The following is a 20976-nucleotide window of genomic DNA, read 5'->3' as shown; positions in this document are numbered from 1 at the left end:
GAAAAAATAATTTTCCGACCTTTCAATTACGTTGAACAAAATGGCAATCTCAAAACTTTGATCGGACGTATGTGGGGAAATAGTGGGTGTGGTAGGATGGGGTAGTTGCCCTCCAATCACTATTGACTATTAAAAAGGGCACTAGTCTTACTAACTTTCAATCGAATGATCTCTTTTCGAAGCTTCTACGACAACAAATGGCCGTCTCAAAAAACCAGATGCATTTCGAGAATATACGAGGAGTATGTGGGGGTATCCACTCTCCGCTCATTCTGAATCTCAAAAAGGACACTAAAACTTCTGATTAGCAATCCAATGAGTCCCCTTCAAAGCTTAAACAATCACTCTTTCTGAATAAGCCTTAAATGCCCCGGGGGCATAACTTAACACCCTTGTCATGAGCGCTGGGGGGGGGGTATCATCCTCAAAGACATAATTTCCGGATCTTTCAATTGCGTTGAACAAAATGGCTATCTCAGAAGTTTGATTGAATGTGTTTGGAGAAATGGTGGACGTGGGAGGGGGGTTAGTTGCCCTCTAATAACTTTCGACTTTTAAAAAGGGCACTAGCGCTTTCAATTTCCAATCGAATGAGCCGTTTTCGAAGCTTCTACGACAACTCTTTCGATACGAAGTGCCCTGGTCTAAACCAGGACAAAAAAAAATAATGCATTGCGCTTATATCCTTCTTTATATCCTATGATAAAGAAAATTTTGTAGCGATTATATCTGAAGTGACGATGTGGCATGGAAATTGATGGCGGGTCTTAACACGGAACACGTTTCACGTGTTTCAACTACGCCATCTAGAGATTTTGCGTACACTGTGATGTGACAAAGCATAAATGGTCATTTGTCTAGCTGAAAAAGTTATACCCTTTACACTTAAGACAACTATTCCGTGAAATTAAGCCAGGCCACTAGCCAAATTCTAGCAGCGCAACTGCTGTAAAAGCTTGCCTATCTTCCGGGAAAATTATATTACGTAAAATGTAGGGTCAGGAGGGAGAGTAGAGTGATGAAGACTGGACTTATTGTCAATTGTTTCTATTATATTTTATTTATCTATAATTTTAATTCAGTTATTTCTATGTGTATTCCTATGTTGTATTTTTGCTTCTTGTTATTTACTTTATAGGCTATTATTTCGACTTATTTATAGTAAAATAAATAAATTATTTGATTTAATTACGTTAACGCGGTAGTTCCATAGTTGCGGGAACGTGTGACGTTTAGGTTACGTGGACACGAACCATAATGGGAATTTCCCAAGCACCAAAACATTGATTTTTATTTTATGCAATTGTGGCTCTTAAACGATGAACTTGAAACAGGACGAGGTCTTCGATAAAAGGGCTTTGGCTGCGAGACAGGCTAATCGGGACAAGTGATCTTCTCTTGCTGTCATTTGCGCCGCCAGGCGTAGCAGGACCCAAGTTTAAATATCTAAACGTATGCATATATCTCATTTAAAAGAGCATCTTTAAGGAGGAGAAATACTTACAGCTATATCCAAGGAAGGTTATGTACACATAATAGCCAATGGATATTACCCACAGAAGATTGCCGAAGACCCTTGATAGAAACCAATCTTGACTTATAAAAACTGCAAAAACAAAGCGATTAATGGGTATCATTTTGAATTTCCTAGAATTCAAACGTGGAGCTTTGTGTCTGCTTTCCAAGGGCTCCGGCAGAGAATTTTCCGCGGAGGGGGAGGGGGCAGGCGCCAAAATAGCAGTGGTGGGTAGGTAACAGGGAATATATTTAAGGATATTTTTCGTAGGAATAAGTTTATTTTTAAATACCTTTAGAAAAAACTCTCAAATAAAAAGAGCAATTAAATTGCATGCAAAATGAAACAAAATACAGTAAATTTTGAACGACAAAGACTCCTAGCAAAGGGATCAATTTATTTAACCAATAATATATGTAATTATTATGTGTTTGATCTTAAAAGAAAATCAAACTCAAACTGAAATTACAGAAAGATTTGTTTATTTATTTATTGAACACTCATCATTCACTTAATATGACAAGACGAAGTAGAAGAAATAAAACACAATAAAAAACAAATGAAAAGGACAAGAAGAAGAAGATGTCAATTACTGCTTTAGCTCTTATCAACAACAATTACGGATAAAAATAAACCATGAATTAGTGGCAAATTTAAAGATTACTACAAATAACTTCTTTTTCTTCCAACGATTTATCTAGTCCTGATTTTGATTTTAAAAGAAATGTTAGGCATTGATGATCTTATCCAATTAATTAATTGATGATCAATTGATGATATAATTAATTATAATTAATTAATATAATTGATTAATTGATGATATAATTAATTGATGATATAATTAATTGATGATATAATTAATTAATTGATGATCAATTGATGATAATTGATGATCAAAATCCAAAATACAATCAGTATTACTACCATTTTCAATTTGTTTCGTTCGTTTTACCTCGGCTTGTCTTTCGTCATTATAAAATAAACATCGCTGAACCTAGTGTTTTTTAACAAGAGTATGGTAGCCATTGGTGAATTTACCCATATCAAAATGCCAAACCCAATAATTATTGCATTAAATTCAAAATCATGTGCAATTTCGCATGACGTCGCAGATACCAACACTCTAAATACAGTGTAGATAGAAAAACACTTCTTTCCCAGCTTTTCCCCAAGAGTCATATTTTTGCTTTAACTATTTTGTAATATAATTCAGTAACAACCAGGAATGCTTCAATGTCTATGCCCTCTGATATACTTAAACTAGCTGTTGTGAGCTTCTAGCTGTTGTGCCTCTCCCTGTTGGACAGGGTTCAAGTCTTGGTTTCGCTAGTTATGGTAAAGGGAGACAATGTTTTCATTTCTATTTGTCTTGAACTACTAATTTAACTTCTAATAAGTCTTTCTATATATAATAAGCCACACCATGTCACTCGTTGCAGTCATGACCTTATTTTATGCTTTTCATAATAAATAAGCCTGTCAAAAGCATAGAACATAGCTGCCCGGTACAATAGACAATAAACAGGTATAATAAACAAGATACAAGGTCATGACATTAGTTAGCAGTTTCCAAAATGATGAAATATACAGAATGTGAGGAAGAGCTATTGCACTGAAAAGGCTAGCTAGCGAATGTCGGTTGAATCATTGACGCATGATTCCACATGGAAATGCATTTCCACAGGCGGAAATTTCCGCATTTCCGCAGACGCATGCATTTCCGCAGGCAGAAATGCATAGATGAACCTATAGGGAGACCAAGATACATGAGGTGATCGACAGGTTGAACCGAAGAATTCCCAAGTTTGATTGAATTTAGTAGATCGCTCTTCCAGTTGAAAAGGACTATTTCTGACTTGACAAAATTGCAATATAGACCAGGCTTTAGGTCTTCTGCGTGGAGGGTAGAAAAAATATCACCGACTCGTTGCAGGGTGCGGCTAAGATTCATCGTCAGCATAATCAATTAGTGACAGATTTCTTGACGATAAAATTAATGAGGAGGGACATAGATCCTGAGCGTCAAGGACGTGATTATTAAATAGACCTTGTGAAGAAACTGCTCCTTTGCGTGCACCTTTTAAAACCAGAATAAGCTTTGTTCGAGCAACAGGAGGCATATTCTTAACGGGCGGTAATTTTAGTCGAATACGCAGTCGAGAATACATGGCCTGAAGTGTAAGAACAACTGCAGGGCTTAGTCTTGCAGCTTTCAGAGGCATTGCAGGGTGTATTAGCGAGTCAAACGTAGTCATTTTCGTAGATTAGCGAGTCATTTTCGTAGATTAGCGAGTCATTTTCGTAGATTAGCGAGTCATTTTCGTAGATTAGCGAGTCATTTTCGTAGATTAGCGAGTCATTTTCGTAGATTAGTGAGTCATCTTCGTAGATTAGCGAGTCATCTTCGTAGATTAGCGAGTCATTTTCATAGATTAGCGAGTCATTTTCATAGATTAGCGAGTCATTTTCGTAGATTAGCGAGTCATTTTCATAGATTAGCGAGTCATTTTCGTAGATTAGCGAGTCATTTTCGTAGATTATAACACATGTAGCATTGTATTTATTCAGTTTCTTACACCTTAGAATAGGTTACAGAAGGAGTAGAGATACTCAAAAATCATCCTGCCTGCATAGATACCACGCTTTGATTTTATAACGGCCATGTAAAATATACCTCTTTCATAACAGGACAATTCTCCCACTCCAGCTTAAATACCTTATATATTAGCACATTAAAATTTTAAACAAGGTCCAGTCAACACTTTTGTAGTAGCCATTCAGTAAGTGGCAACGTAGGCCTAGACTAAATTAAATGAAGATAGATTAGGAGGCATGTAACTTGGGACGGAAACAAATTCAAAATGTTTCAATTCAAACAAATTCAACAAATTCAAAATTCAAAATGTTTTAGATACTACATAATTGGGTTTTTAAGGTAAACTTAGTAAATTTAAATAGTTATGGTAAGCTTGGTAAGGAGAGCTTGTATATTTTCACCTGAAAAATATTTCAAAGTCTGGAAAGAGCACAATTACGTTATGTTACGTTTTCATTACGTTATTAAATTTAAAAAAATTGATTGCGTTATAGTTTTATTTAAAATTAAGTTTTGAATTAATTACTAAATTTTAATGTAAAATTTAAATCAACCTTATAAATAATGTTATGGTTTAAAACGTTGAGTTTTATGAGTATCTCGTTAACTGATTTACGAAACTCACTAACAGTAATACATTTTATGCGCTTATATGAAAATGTAAACGTTAATTTGACATAACGTCTAGTAAATTTAATACGACTGCAAGCTTTTTTTTTTACTTTTTCTTTCCGTTGATCAGAAACAAACTTATTACTGCGAATAACTCGAATTTAAAATCAAATAGTCTTATAGAATAAATAATATTAATAAATAACAACAATATATAAAATAAATAATAAAATGATTAACTAAATAGTCATTTAATAATAGATGAGATTGAAATAAATATAGCAAATCTGAAAATGAATGCATTGCAGAAACAGAATTACAGCACCTTACTGTGACAAAATTCATAGAAGAAATAGAATTGCAGTTGCTAACTTTGGTAGAATGTATAGAAAAAATAGTAAAATAGTCTTATGATATAATAAATAATATTAATAACTAATAACAATATATAATAAATAATAAAATGATTAAGACTCGAATTAAACAGAGCAAATTTAAAAAATGAATGCATTACAGAAATAGAATTACAGCAACTTACTGAGACAAAATTCATAGAAGAAATAGAAGAATGTATAGAAGAAATAGAATAGCAGCAACTAACTTTGGTAGAATGTACAGAAGAAATACAGGAATGGATAGAAGAAATTGAACTGCAGCAAGTAACTTTGATAGAATACATAGAAGAAATTGAATTGGAGCAACTTACTGTGATAAAAGAAGAGTTGAACTAGATGAAGTAGGATTAATGAAGGGAAGTAGGCATTCAAGTGAACGTCAAACGTATAGCCCCATTCAACATCCTCATTCAAACATTGGGGTTTTCGAAAGTACCGATTTAAAACAAACCTATAAGAGATATATACCAGAATGATCACAAAAAGGGCATAAATGGGCATAAAATGTAGATCAATCGACAACTTTTGACAAGAATTAGATTATTTTTTTTTAGCCGTTTTTACATTTGTAGCTTTTCTTTTTTTTTTAAAGCAGTGATACAAAATACAGTCCATTACCGTTGGACTGCAGTGCAACGGTAAAAATAAGGCTGATAAAAATAATCTGCGCTGAGCTAATGCATATGGCAAAATTTAAAGATTAATGATAGCCCCCCCCCCTTCTGTAAAAATAAATAAAAGATCTAGATTTAAGCATGCTCGTAGAGAAGTAACAATTTGCTGGGCAAGCCCTATTTTGGAAACACTGGTTTCCATGGTGTCAAGTATTTGTTTTCGCTTCTGTATTGATTCCAAATTTTTCCCTCCTCCCGGCAAAAAGTGTTGAAAAGTTATAATAATGTTTTATAATTTGTTTTAGTAATGCTATTAAAATATTATTTTACCTACCTCTCTCCCTTCTGTACCGGTAGCCATAGGAATGTGATCTTCGTCATTTTAATATTTCAAATATTTCATTTGCATTTTAAATAATTATAATTATAATATTTAAAATGCATTCTAAATGCATTTTAAATATTTCAAAAACAAGAGAGGAGCTGTCACCCTGCAGTACCCACATAACAGGTTTAGTCCACAAGTATTCCTTAGAACAAAAAGAGTTTAGGGGGTATATACCCCTTATCCTCGTTTTGAATATTTGTTTGAAAGTTCACAAAAAATTGAAAAATTTATGCATAAAATATACTTCTCAAGGCTTCAGGTACCCTCACCAACAAGAAAACCTACTTACCCTACTGGATAATAGCTGACACGAACATATACCACTATGCATAATTTTTGAGACCTTAAATTAGTCAATTTAGTTACATGAAACTAAAAAAACCACCTAGTCAGCGCATGAGCGGTAGGCAGCGCACAACCATGGGTCAGTCACAAGAGAATGAGGTAAACATACAAGAAGATCAATAGAAGAACTTTAATCGTTGGTCCAAGATCAAGTGATATGGAGGGCAATAATTGGTGCCTTAAGCCCAATCAAGGTGTGGTAGGACCCAAATCTAAGTAAGTCACTGGCAGCCGTTTATAGTATATGGAATGCGTGTATATGTGGGAATGAATAAGCAACTGCGTGAAATTATAATCACGACAGTGGGAAGATCGATTTAAATCTTGTAGATAAGTTTAAATCGTTGGTTTTCTCGTTAGTTAATTTACGATTAATTTTAAAACGTAGGTTTTTAATTTAAAAAATTGGAATTTTCAGCAATAGCATTTTAGCTGTCTTCAGGCAAAAACCGTTGGTCATAAGCCACAAGATGACAGAAAAAGTCAGTTTGCTGTAATGCAATATCTATTATTACTTGAGAAAAGCACTAAAACTTTCAATTTCCGTTCAAGTTAGCCCTCTCCAAACATTCCAGGAACACCGGTTCGACACAATCATCCCTGAAAAAACAACAAATAACTCCCATAGTCATCCCCTTCCTCCCCCCCCTAGAAAAAACAAAATTCGCATTTTTGTAGACATCCCTGAAGAAGGGTTGTCTGATATGCTGAATTTGATGGCATAATTTTCATATATTTTACTTCCCAATTGGGTTTTTTCCCTTTTTTTTTCAAAAATTAGGCACATGGTCTATAAAATTTTGGTGGGTAACTTTAAACTAGACTATTTTTAAATATTTAGAATCACAGTAAAAAAAAACCGTTTTTGTATATATTTCATGGCCAAAATTTCTTCTAATAGAGCGTCGACTAATATTAGCACGAGTCGCTCCCATTTTTATTCAGAAAATCATTTGATTATCACTTTAATTCCTGATTATCACTTTGATTTTATCATTTGATTTTTATGATTTTCACCTTTATTTCGCTAGCTAGTGGGAAAAAAAAATGATCATTGTAAACTATTACCAATAAGCCCATTTTCACGAGGAGGGCAGTTAAACTGATATTCACCTCCCATCCTCGTGAGAAAAATTGTCTATTAATTTATTTGTTACCCGCTTGTTTTGACAAATTAAGCGGAGTAAAAACATTAAGGAAAGAAAAACGAAATATTCAACAAAGAGGTTAAGAAAACAATACTTCCGAGTTAACAAGAAAGTTAAACGATTTTTTTTTTCTCAAGTTGAATAGAAAAATAATGTTAAGCGATTTCTAAAATAAAAATCATTTTCCACAAAAAAAATATGCTAAAAAAATCCTTGTAAAAAAAAATTATACAAAAAAAAAATTACTCAAGGCGACAACCCTCAAAAAAATTTCAAAACTTCCTAAGAATTGTGTCGTTTTTGAAATAACAACAATAAAACCATTATAAATCCCGCTTTTCGGGTATCAGTAGACCTAATATGGGTCCAAGAAGGCAAAAAATGTTCTTATTTTGATGTCATTGGTACGTAAATCACCTTTTGCTTACATATATAAAAAAATAATGTTAAAAATAGTATATTTTGACCAAGTAAAATACTATTTTTAAAATGCAATTAGATACCACAACTCTTTTGTAAAACACATGTGTTATAGGTGCAAAATTGATAAAACACAAAGTTCGTTAGAAGTGAAAATTAAATTTTATAAACTTTCATTAAAGCCAACTAGAGAAACCAAAATTATCTTCTTTCAAAAGCATTTAACATTAAAGAGTCAAACTTTCTTTTATGAAAAGGAGTTTGATCCAACTGATGATAAAGATATCTTGTATTCGAAAGTTACAGATATGTCAATTTCTCAAAATCTAAAGGCTTATTTCTTTTTTATTTTTCAATCAAAATACAAAAAAGGCATTTTCAAAATTTCCGGGAAGGAGTTACTAACTCGTGTTTTTAGCGTGTTTTCGTGTTTTCCATTTCCCAAACTTATTAAAGAAGCTTAAATTTAAAATTAATTAAACTTAAATTCGAATTCTCAGCTTTATTAAACAAGGTCAAGCTTAATTAAAAAATTGACATTCTAAAAGATATAGATTCCAAAAGAAAATATCTATTAAGGGAAACAACTCTTTCAATGGAAGATGAAAAATTTGCTATGATCTTTCTAAAACCAAATAGAAAAATAAAGCTAAAAGAACACGAGAATAAAAAAAAAATTACACACAAATTTGCACATAATAAAATAATATGTCTGTTTTATCGAGCAGATGTACTAAAGTTCAAAGTTTTATAGAAAATGCTGTAAATTTTCGTTAGAAATCGAACTTAAATTTTCTAACGAATAGCTGGGATTTCGTTTATGAGATAGAATTTGCTTCAGCCGCAATTTATTTTTCTCCAACTTAATATTAAAGCATTTTATATTCAGAATTTCAGGTATGTCGATCAGGGGCACCAAACGACGAAAATGTAAGAGAAGGGCATTGATTTGTTTGGGCATTGAAAGATACAAAAAAGTACTTCCCAAAACTTTTTTGTTGAGTTTAGTTATTTCCTTAAATGAATATACCAGAATTAAGTATTCAAATGACGATAATGTAAGGGAAGGGGTATTGATTTGTTTTTGGAATGTTTTCAGTAAAGATACAAAAAAAAGTGTCTTCCAACACTATTTTGTTTAGTTATTTCCTGCAATGAATATACAAAAAAAAAGTATTCAATCGAGGATAATGTAAGGGAAGGGGTATTGATTTGTTTTTTGAATTTTTCCGTAAAGATACAAGAAAGTTTTTCCCAAAACTTTTTTGTTGATTTTAGTTATTTTCTTCAATGAATATACTAAAAAAAGTATTTTTGAAATCTTCAGCAGCGATTCCCCCCACATTGGCACCCTTTATGTCAATTTATAATTATAGAACTTTTTTCTAAAGAACAGTTATAGTTTCCCAAAATAGCTTCTATCAAAATAATAATATTCAAATTTGATTTAGGATTGAGATATTAAAAAGGTGATAACTGTAAAGAAAAACGGTTCTTTTGAGGAAAGGTGAAGGACTGACCATCAATTTTCTAAATATGAACAGAAAAAGAGTTCCAGATGAAAGAATACATTCCAAACAAATTTATATATAATCAGACAAGATATCTGTCTATAGAGCTGAACTTTTTCAGTTTTATCAGCATGAACTCGCGTGCTGAACAATGGTCTGCGCTGCGCAGGTACTGATCTCCTGATTCGATGCCTTCGGCCAGGAGTGCAGTGCGTGGTTGGGGGTAAATCATCCAACACTTCCCGTTTTTTTTCCCCAGATTTCTCCAGGTATCCATTTAGAGCTGGGTCGACTCTTGTTGAGCTTACAGGTTCACGCCACTAACCCCCGTTCCAAACCAAATAACCAGCGAGACCCAACCCCTATCCTCAGGATTTCAAGTTTAGCAGAACATACGTAAATTTCTTTAGATATCAGATTAAAATTTGTTAAAGATTCGCTGCAGGAAATTTGAGAAAAAAAAAATTGTCATTAAAAGCACATTACACGAATTAGAAGAACTTTCTTTTGTGAAAAGCAGTTAAATTAGAATTTTTTTAAACTATTTGAAAATTTAATAGGAGATTGAAATTTATACACAATCAAATTTTGTAGATGCAGATTTTTATAGAAAGCAGTGCAAATTTTCGCTAAAGTTAAAAGTTAGTTTTAAAGGATAACTAAAAAGGAGAACTAAAAGGAGAGAGGAAAAATAGAAAAACCTAAAAGGAGAACTGTCGTTTCTCTAAAAATTAGCCAAAATTAAATGCAAAAATTAAAACACAAATTCGTAATAAATGCATACGAAACTTCACGTGATTCGGTGAGCATTAATTATTCGAGCCACCTCTACAAAGAAGGCTTCTGGTTCATCCCCCTTGCCTTCCAACTTGAGATTAATTGCACCATTGTTAATATATGTTCAAGATAACACATATACACTACATATCAATTAAACGAAGTACATACCATGATACACTTGCAACAACAACAGACACAGCTATGCAGTCAACGAATAGTGTGTACAACAAGAATTTGACAAAACCCACAAAGTGGAGATCCAGCACAAATTTGAATCCAATTGACGTGACTGTAAAGATAAAGCAATAATTCATAAATTATACGATTTTATAAACGATCTTATATCGTACAGCTACAATAAAAAAATTCATAAATATACACATAATATATACGTATAAATATGTACAATTCATAAATTATACAATTTTAAACGATTTTTATATCGTACAGGTACAATAAAAAATTCATAAATATAGATATAATATATACGTATAAATACGTCAATTCACAAATTATTCATATTTTAAACGATTTTTATATCGTATAGGTACAATAAAAAATTCATAAATATACGCATAATTTATACGTATAGGCTATTTCATAAATTATACGTATTTTAAACTATTTCTATATCGTAAGCTACAATGAAAAAAAAAAGTATGCACAGAATGCAGAAACTATAATTGCTCCGAAGAACTTCAAAACATCCCCCCCCCCCTTGGACCCTTAGGCTGGTTCATACCTAAAAACCTCAATTTTCTAATTTTTCTTTCATTTATTTAAAAATTGCGACGGTTTTAGGCCAGTTCTGAAATTTGAGTCAGTGTTACGACGCTGAACTGTGAAAACAAATTATCAAAATTTGACAACTCTTTTCGTCAACAAAAATTCAAACATTAACAGCCTGTTGAAGCCCAAAGACAACTACACCACCAAAAATCAGCTATAGCTTCTTAAGCTGTTTGATGTTTTTCCTTTATTTCTCACTTATTTTTCTTCACGTTAAACTTACATAAAAAAACTAGTTTTTTTAACTGAAAGTAAGGAGCGACATTAAAACTTAAAACGTACAGAAATTACTCCGTATATGAAATGGGTTGTCCCCTCCGCAATCCCTCGCTCTTTAAGCTAAAGCTTTTAATTGTTGTAAAAAGCAGAATCGTGGCAAACAGTCAAACTTTAGCGTAAAGAGCGAGAGATTGCGGAGGGGACAACCCATTTCATATATGGAGTAATTTCTGTTCGTTTTAAGTTTTAATGTCGCTCCTTACTTTCAGTTAAAAAACTAGTTTTTTTTATGTAATTTCTGAACGTTTTTGAATTAATGCACGTTTGATTTTGGCTCTCCACACATAAATTATTAAAATGAAATTTGCATATTAATTCCTTTTTTGGCTAAATGGCATTCTCTTAGTTTTGATCAGGCGATTTTGAGAAATAAGGGATGGGGAAGGAGGCCTAGTTGCCATGCAATTTTTCGGTTACATAAAAAGGCAACTATAAATTTTAATTTTTAACGAATTTTTTTATTAGTAAAAAATATACGTAACTTAAGAATTAACTTACGTAACAAACTTTTATATTCTTTAATTTATATTATGTATATGAGGGGGTTTGTACCCTCGTTAATATCTCGTTCTTTACACTAAATCGTAAGTTTTGTCCCAATTCTTTAAGAATGACCCCTGAATCAGAAAGGCCGTAGAATAAATAGTTGAAATTACTAAAAATACTATAACATAAAAAGCGAAGTATTTATCTCCTCCTAAATACCTCGCTCTTTATGCTAAAGTATTTTTAGAACCCCTCATATGCTTAATAATCTCTGTTCGTTTTAAGTTTCAATGCTACTCTTTACTTTCAATTGAAAAAACTTTTCCATGTTCATTTTTTCATTTTTTTATAGTAATTTTAGAAAATCCTGCGCCCTTTTCATTGAATTTCTGTTCCCCCATGACATATTTCTCCAAGGAAAGATTCTCCCACATAGCAAAATCCCCCCAACCCCACCCCCAAAACCGAAAAAAAATCCCCTGAAAACGACTGTACACTTCCCAATAATCATTATTATATGTAAACACCGGTCGAAGTTTGTAACTTGCAGCCCCTCCCCCAGGGACTGTGGGGGTGGGGGGTGGGGGGTAAGTCATTCCCAAAGACATATTTCTTATGGTTTTTGACTATGCGGAACAAAATGGCTATCTCAAAATTTTTATCTGTTGACTTTGGGGAAAAATGAGCATGAGAAGGGGCCTAGGTGCCCTCCAATTTTTTTGATCACTTAAAAAGGGCACTAGAACTTTTCATTTCCGTTAGAATGAGCCCTCTTGTGACATTCTAGGACCACTTGGTCGATACGATGACCTCTGAAAAAAAAAACAAAAAAAAAAACAAACAAACAAACAAATAAACACGCACCCGTGATTTGTCTTCTGGCAAAAAATACGAAATTCCACATTTTTGTAGATAGGAGCTTGAAAATTTTGCTAGAGGATTCTCTGTTACGCCGAATGCGATGGTGTGACTTTCGTTAAGATTCTGTGAATTTTAGGGGGTGTTTTCCCCTATTTTCTAAAATAAGGCAAATTTTTTAAGGCTCGTAACTTTTGATGACAAAGACTAAATATGATGAAACTTATATATTTAAAATCAGCATAAAAAACTGATTCTTTTGATGTATATATTAGCATCAAAATTCCGTTTTTTAGAGTTTCGTTTACTATTGAGCCGGATCGCTCCTTACTACAGTTCGTTACCACGAACTGTTTGATTTAATTTTTTAAATTACATTTTTCTTGTTTAAAGCTTCTTAAGCTGTTTGATGTTTTTCCTTAATTCCTCACTGATTTTTCTTCACGTTTCTTGTTTTTTAAATTTAACTTTTTGAATTAAATTTTTCTTTTTTAAAGCTTCTTAAGCTGTTGGATGTTTTTCCTTTATTTCTCACTGATTTTTCTTCACGTTTCTTGTTTTTTAAATTTAATTTTTTAATTAAATTTTTCTTTTTTAAAGCTTCTTAAGCTGTTTGATGTTTTTCCTTTATTTCTCATTGATTTTTCTTCGTATTTCTTGTTTTTTAAATTTAATTTTCTTGTTTAAAGCTACTTAAGCTGTTTGATGTTTTTCCTTTATTTCTCGCTGATTTTCCTTCATGTTTCTTGTTGTTGTTTTTTTTTAATCTGTTATCCGCTACTACCAAAAAATCCATAAATTCAAATCGAGTCTTTTTCATTAAAATTTGAATTCCCAGCGTTTTCAACTACTAAGCCAAATTTTGAGAATCAACAGCTTTTTAATGTTTGAATTATGATGGACGAAAAGCGTTGTTAAATTTAGCAAGGAAGCTAAGCATTATCACTGGCCAGCGTTGCCAAGGCATAAAAATCTGCATATGCAATTAAAAAAAAAGTGACAAAAAAATCAGTAAAAAGTAAGCTAAAAGCAACATAAGAAGGCATAGCTTCCCTTTGAAGGTGCAATTCTCTTTGGGATTCAACATACCCTTGATGTATGAACTTTCACGGACGAAAAGCACTGTCAAATTTAACTAATGACTTTCGATTATATGTTTTCACTGTTCAACGTGGCAACACTGATGAAAATATGATACTTCATAAAAACTTCCAATTTTGAAACAATCTAAGTCTGAACAATCCAGTTTGAAATAGTACAAACAAGCAAAAGAAAACTCTAACAAAATAGTGGTTTTCAAGTAGACTATGAATAAAACGAATGTCATTTGTTTAAAAGTCCTTACTAAACCTTTATATACCTTGAATATACATAATATGTATATTAAATATATATATATATAATACATAAACAATATGTATTATTAGGTTTATTCAACCTATGAAAAAAACTAAGGTGCTTCGTAAAAAGTTAATGATTAATGTTTTTCAGTAAAATGATTAATATTTGTCAAACAGTTCGTGGTAACGAACTGTAGTAAGGAACGATCCGGCTCAATAGTAACCAAAACTCTAAAAAATTGAATTTTGATATCAATAGCTACATCAAAAAAAAATTGCATTTTAATGCTGATTTTAAATATACAAGTTTCATCAAGTTTAGTCTTAGCCATCAAAAGTTACGAGCCTGAGAAAATTTGCCTTATTTAGCAAAAAAGGGGGAAACACACCCTAAAAGTCGTAGAATCTTAACGAAAATGACACCATCAGATTCGACGAAAATGACACCATCAGATTAAAACGAACAGAAATTACTCCGTATATGAAATGGGTTGTCCCCTCCGCAGTCCCTCGCTCTTTACGCTAAAGTTTGACCCTGCCACAATTCTACTTTTTAAAACAATTAAAAACTTTAGCGTAAAGAGCGAGGGACTGCGGAGGGGACAACCCATTTCATATACGGAGTAATTTCTGTTCGTTTTAAGTTTTAATGTCGCTCCTTACTTTCAGTTAAAAAAACTAGTTTTTTTTTATTTAATCTTAAGTAGCGTTTAAGTCGTATAAGCAGGTTTTGAAAATCGTTACAAAGGCTAGTAGGCAAAAAAAAAACACTTAAGTTTTGACTCGGTTAGTGTGCAAGCCGCTAACGTCGTGCAAGCAACTTCTTTTCAAAACCATTTGAGATAGTTTTTCCTCTCTCTTCATTCTTGTTCTCATCTCTCTTCTTTTCTCTTTTCAATCATTCTTTTAATACTAAATGTACCTATTTTGAATCAAATCTGTATACATCTATTAAATCGATACTAATATATCTCTACATATTAAATCTCTTGGTACTAGATACACATGGCAGAAAGATCTTCTTTGTATTTCAGAGGTCTCTTGGACTAAACTGAAACGAGGGAGGAGGTCTACCTTATCGCTGCGAGTCGAATTTTAATATCGTGACCGATTAAAGATCTCGAGTTTATAATAGAATTCAAAATTTAGAAATTCATTGCAACGGCTAGTCTCTACGACTTTATTAATAGAAAATAAGAGGGTAATGAGTTTTTGAGCAGCTTAAATACACGTTTAGGCTCGTAGTTTCATAAATTTTCTGTGGGAGGGCCTCTGGAATCCCCCTTTCCCTAAAGGATATCCCATACCTGCCTGCCCCAGTCACCACATATGGATCCCCTTTTGCTCTCAACCCAGTTGAAATATCGAAATTACGCCCATGCAACGACGTAATTGGCCCTTAATTAAAACACTAACATTAAAAACTGAGCTTCTGACAAATCTCATTGATAAACCAAAATTTCCTTCTTACAAATTTCCTGTTTTCTATTGAAACTATTGAAAACATTGACATATTCCTATTGAAAATCTTATTTGTTTAGTCATAGAAAGGACGTAATTGGCCCTTAATTAAAACATTAACATTAAAAACTGAGCTGCTGACAAATCTCATTGATAAACCCAAATTTCCTTCTTACAAATTTCCTGTTTTCTATTGAAACTATTGAAAACATTGACGTATTCCTATTGAAAATCTTATTTGTTTAGTCATAGAAAGGACGTAATTGGCCCTTAATTAAAACATTAACATTAAAAACTGAGCTTCTGACAAATCTGATTGATAAACCAAAATGTCCTTCTTACAAATTTCCTGTTCCTATTGAAAGTATTGAAAACATTGACGTATTCCTATTGAAAATCTTATTTGTTTCGTCATAGAAAGGACGTAATTGGCCCTTAATTAAAACACTAACATTAAAAACTGAGCTTCTGACAAATCTCATTGATAAACCAAAATTTTCTTCTTACAAATTTCCTGTTTTCTATTGAAACTATTGAAAACATTGACGTATTCCTATTGAAAATCTTATTTGTTTCGTCATAGAAAGGACGTAATTGGCCCTTAATTAAAACACTAACATTAAAAACTGAGCTTTCTGACAAATCTCATTGATAAACCAAAATTTTCTTCTTACAAATTTCCTGTTTCCTATTGAAACTATTGAAAACATTGACGTATTCCTATTGAAAATCTTATTTGTTTCGTCATAGAAAGGACGTAATTGGCCCTTAATTAAAACACTAACATTAAAAACTGAGCTTCTGACAAATCTCATTGATAAACCAAAATTTCCTTCTTACAAATTTCCTGTTTTCTATTGAAACTATTGAAAACATTGACGTATTCCTATTGAAAATCTTATTTGTTTAGTCATAGAAAGGACGTAATTGGCCCTTAATTAAAACATTAACATTAAAAACTGAGCTTCTGACAAATCTCATTGATAAACCAAAATTTTCTTCTTACAAATTTCCTGTTTTCTATTGAAACTATTGAAAACATTGACGTATTCCTATTGAAAATCTTATTTGTTTCGTCATAGAAAGGACGTAATTGGCCCTTAATTAAAACACTAACATTAAAAACTGAGCTTCTGACAAATCTCATTGATAAACCAAAATTTCCTTCTTACAAATTTCCTGTTGAAACTATTGAAAACATTTAAATTCCTATTGAAAATCTTATTTGTTTCGTCATAGAAAGGACGTAATTGGCCCTTAATTAAAACACTAACATTAAAAACTGAGCTTCTGACAAATCTCATTGATAAACCAAAATTTCCTTCTTACAAATTTCCTGTTTCCTATTGAAACTATTGAAAACATTGACGTATTCCTATTGAAAATCAAACACTAAACTTAATTAAAACACTAACATTAAAAACTGAGCTTCTGACAAATCTCATTGATAAACCAAAATTTCCTTCTTACAAATTTCCTGTTGAAACTATTGAAAACATTGACGTATCCCTATTGAAAATCTTATTTGTTTAGTCATAGAAAGGCAGTATGGTCTGTGAAAAAAAAATAGTAACGTCATATATATAAATTCATAATTATAAATTCAGCAACATTTCGCTAATTCCGTATGTGGTTTAAGATAAGCCAAATTATTTTCTAGGAAATTCAGCAGAGGTTTTTAATTAGTGGTGGCCGGCCACTACATTTTACTGTTTACAAATTTCTGCCTGATTTAAGTTTCAAAGTTGCAAAGACCGTGGAAATGGATTTGATAGTTTGTATTGGCGAAGTGGAAACATATACAAACATGTATATTCCGAAAAACAAGGAAAAAAGGAGAATTCCATTTTCAACCAAAAATTCCATCAGATGTAGTTTTTGGTAGTATTAGGCGTCAAATTTGGAAAAATAAATACGTGGATGATAAATCACCACTAAATAAGCAAAAGCGTATGACACCAACAGTTTAAGAAGATGTAGCTCTTCTTTGAAGGTTAAGTTGTCTATGGGAGTAAACAGATTGTTATTGTTTGAGATTTTTACTGACGAAAGGCGTTGTCAAATTTGCCCAATTACATTTGCTTATTTATTTTAACGCTTCAAGGTGGCAACCCTCAAAAAAAACTCAAAACTTCCTAAGAATTTTGTCTTTTTTGAAATACCAACAATAAAACCTTCAAAAATCACGTTTTTCGGGTATCAGTAGTTATTCGGGTATCGGGTATCAGTATTCTCTTTGGTAGTATATGGAAAATTGCACTATTTACTATTCCTTTAAATTTCCTCCTTTAAACTACACAGGTCTATAATATGTAACAGGCAAAATGATATGTGACTATGAAAGAACGAAAAATAATTCACAAAAAACGTTGAACCATTGATAGAATATCCTAAAATAATATCCTAATAATAATATAAAAAGAATATCCGAATTATCCTAAAATGAGACGTGGAAATGAGGATGAAGATACAATCTTATTTGCGTAAAAGATTAAAGATTAAATATTAGCTCGTTTAGGGGTGTAACAAGAAACATAGAAGAAAGGGATAGAAATACATAAAAGAGACAAAATAAAAACATAAAATGTTTTTATTTTGATTTCATTGGTACATAAACCCCCCTTTGTTTGCATATAAAAAAAAATAATACTAAAAATAGTATATTTTGTACAAGTGTAATACAATTTTTAAAATAATAGTTTTGTGATGTTAAAAATTCCAAGAAAATATTTCAGTAATCGATTTACGATTTTTATAAATCGCAGAATTCAGTCTCTTTTAAGAAGTTTAAATGTTGCAAGCACTTCAGACCCCTTTAAGTAGTAATTAAGAAAAATTTAGTTTTCAGGGAAAATTAGGGGAAATCATTTTTCAGGGAAGATCAGGAAAAGTGGCAATTTTCAGGGAAAATCGGTGTCTTCAAAATGGAATAATGTCAAAGATTGCCTTTACATTTGCATCATTCTTTTTTACACTTACAAAGGTAAAAACAATTACATGTGTGACATTCTTATAGGTAAAAATTAGGTCAAAACTAATAGTTTATATTATAACTAACAAACAATAATTATTATTATAGTTTATAATGTAACTAATAATATTTACTCCAAATTCCATGTTTTTTTTCAAAAAACAAAAATAAGATCATACTTACTACATATCCATACACCTAATAAGACAAGGAAGGCTGGATCGTCTCTAGCAAACTGGGATTTGCTCTCTACAAAGAAAAAAATATTTAAAGAATAAAATAGTTAGACATTTGTATGTGTGAGCTAAAGAAAATACTAAGAAAATAAAGAAAAGAAAATCAGAGTGAAGCAATAGTAAAAAAGTAATAATAGCAGGTTAAAAAATAATAATAACAAGTAAAATAACAGTAGAATATTAATGCAAAAATAGGAAAGGGATAGTAGTAGGATAGTAATACAGTAAGTAAAATAGTGATAAGTAAAATAATGGTAAAATAGTAATAAATCAAAAGAAAAATAATTATATAATAGCAAAATGATATTTATGTGTTACAGAAATAATTTCTTAGACCACGGTGCTTATCCATTCACAGAATTTAAGAGAGAGAAAAACTCGTAAGATTTAAATAAAACAGCGGAACAAAAAAAAAGAAACTTTAAATAATAACTAAACTTTATTTCGATTCCACATCCGGGAGTTTTTATCTACGACAAAAAAAATACAAAAAAAAATGCAAAAAAAACAAAATTAAAGTTAAAATAACCTCCAAAATACTGCAAAAAAAAAACCTGAATAAGCACCCAAAAATGACAAAGGATTATTAATACTACACCAAACTGTGTCTCGTATAATTTCAGATCGAACTTATGGATCGAGATAATATAGATCGAAAAGAAAACTTATGTACTATACGTGCAATGTTTTTTTGCATTTTTTTTTATCGTAGATAAAGACTTCCGGATGTGGAATCGAAATATTCAGATCTCATTATTTAGTTTGCTGTTTTTTTTTTATATTTAAATTATACCCGTTTTCTCTCTCTTAAATTCTGTATGTACCATAGAAGCGATCAAAACTTGATTAAAAAACTAGAATCTAAATATGCAGGCTCCATAAGTCAGAAAACAGGCAATAATATGGAAATGATACTACTTCAAGAAAGGCTGCTGACGGGTCCAAAACTTAGGAGGAGGAGTTGTTTTACTATCTCTCTCAACATTTCCTTGAGGCAGGGTTGGGTGACATTTAAAGACAAAGGTACACTTTAGCCATGTTTTTTCCCACAATATGTGAGAGAAAAAATTGAGGCGAGTACAATAGCTCAGGAAGAGGAGATGCTTTTAATTTATTTAGAAAAAGCACTGCTAATAAATAATGGAAGCAGGAGGACAAGGTGAAAGAAATGCAAAGAAAGATGCATTGGATTTTACAATCCCTATCGCCGGTGCTGATCTCCGTTTCATGGCACTTCAGCCAGTAAGTGGAATGGAAGGGGGAAGGCCGTCCTGTGCCTTCACACACCTTTTCTGTTTACCTTCCCCGGATTTCTCCAGGTAGCCATTTAAAGCTGAGTCGACTCTGGCAGAAACTTAGAGAGTCACGTCACAGACACCCGTTCTCACCCGTCACAGACACCCGGCTATTTTGTTTCTAACCAAATAGCCAGCAATACGGGACTCGAATCCCTGTCTTCGCGGACAAAGGTCTCAAATTAAGCGCACTAGCCACTTGGCAAGGACATTGAAAAAATTAAGGCTTTATGGTATTGTTTACGATAGGTGCGTTTGACTATTAACGTTTCCTCAAAAAACTATTTCTAAATTACGATATTTTGTGTATAAAATATAACCAAATACTTACGTTTTCGATACTGAAAGTTTCTGTAAACTTTTTGCGGCGAAATGAATAGATTAATAGTTTGCCAAAAAGCAAATTCGAAGTCCATTTGATGAAATTTTAGCAGCCTTCTTAAGAACTTATATCGTTTAGCAGATGCAGAAAAACATCCATACCTATAAAATTAAAGTCAAAATAAGAGTCGAATTTGCCAAAAAGCAAATTCGAAGTCCATTTGATGAAATTTTAGCAGCCTTCTTAAGAACTTATATCGTTTAGCAGATGCAGAAAAACATCCATACCTATAAAATTAAAGTCAAAATAAGAGTCGAAATGACACTAAAAACAGGATAGATTGTTCTATCGAAGCAAATTCGAAGTCCATTTGATGAAATTTTAGCAGCCTTCTTAAGAACTTATATCGTTTAGCAGATGCAGAAAAACATCCATACCTATAAAATTAAAGTCAAAATAAGAGTCGAATTTGCCAAAAAGCAAATTCGAAGTCCATTTGATGAAATTTTAGCAGCCTTCTTAAGAACTTATATCGCTTAGCAGATGCAGAAAAACATCCATACCTATAAAATTAAAGTCAAAATAAGAGTCGAAATGACACTAAAAACAGGATA

At 32.0% G+C, this 20976-nt stretch overlaps 2 protein-coding genes across 3 annotated transcripts in view; one reads left to right on the top strand and one right to left on the bottom strand.

Moving 5' to 3' along the window:
• Window positions 1–20976, top strand: part of LOC136035610 (DNA-directed RNA polymerases I, II, and III subunit RPABC3-like) — an 85288-nt gene that overhangs the window by 21398 nt on the left and 42914 nt on the right. The gene's annotated exons all lie outside the window — the stretch shown is intronic.
• The window catches only part of LOC136035608 (protein unc-50 homolog), a 110811-nt gene that overhangs the window by 78252 nt on the left and 11583 nt on the right, over window positions 1–20976 (bottom strand). The window contains exons 1-5 of one of the 2 annotated variants that reach the window (XM_065717489.1): window positions 20372–20531; window positions 18693–18758; window positions 10494–10614; window positions 5431–5570; window positions 1505–1606 (exon numbers count right to left, since the gene is read on the bottom strand). In XM_065717489.1, coding sequence (XP_065573561.1) covers window positions 1505–1606; window positions 5431–5570; window positions 10494–10614; window positions 18693–18758; window positions 20372–20456 — 514 coding nt within the window. In that variant the 5' untranslated portion in view covers window positions 20457–20531. Of the gene's footprint in view, window positions 1–1504; window positions 1607–5430; window positions 5571–10493; window positions 10615–18692; window positions 18759–20371; window positions 20532–20976 lie in introns of those variants that run through there. The other variant, XM_065717491.1, reaches the window with a different exon arrangement.

The sequence above is a fragment of the Artemia franciscana genome, chromosome 14 (genome assembly GCF_032884065.1).
Source record: "Artemia franciscana chromosome 14, ASM3288406v1, whole genome shotgun sequence".
Classification (NCBI taxonomy): Eukaryota; Metazoa; Arthropoda; class Branchiopoda; order Anostraca; family Artemiidae; genus Artemia; species Artemia franciscana.
The sequence above is the reverse complement of the archived record's forward strand: the minus strand, read 5'-3'. Positions and strand labels throughout refer to the sequence as shown.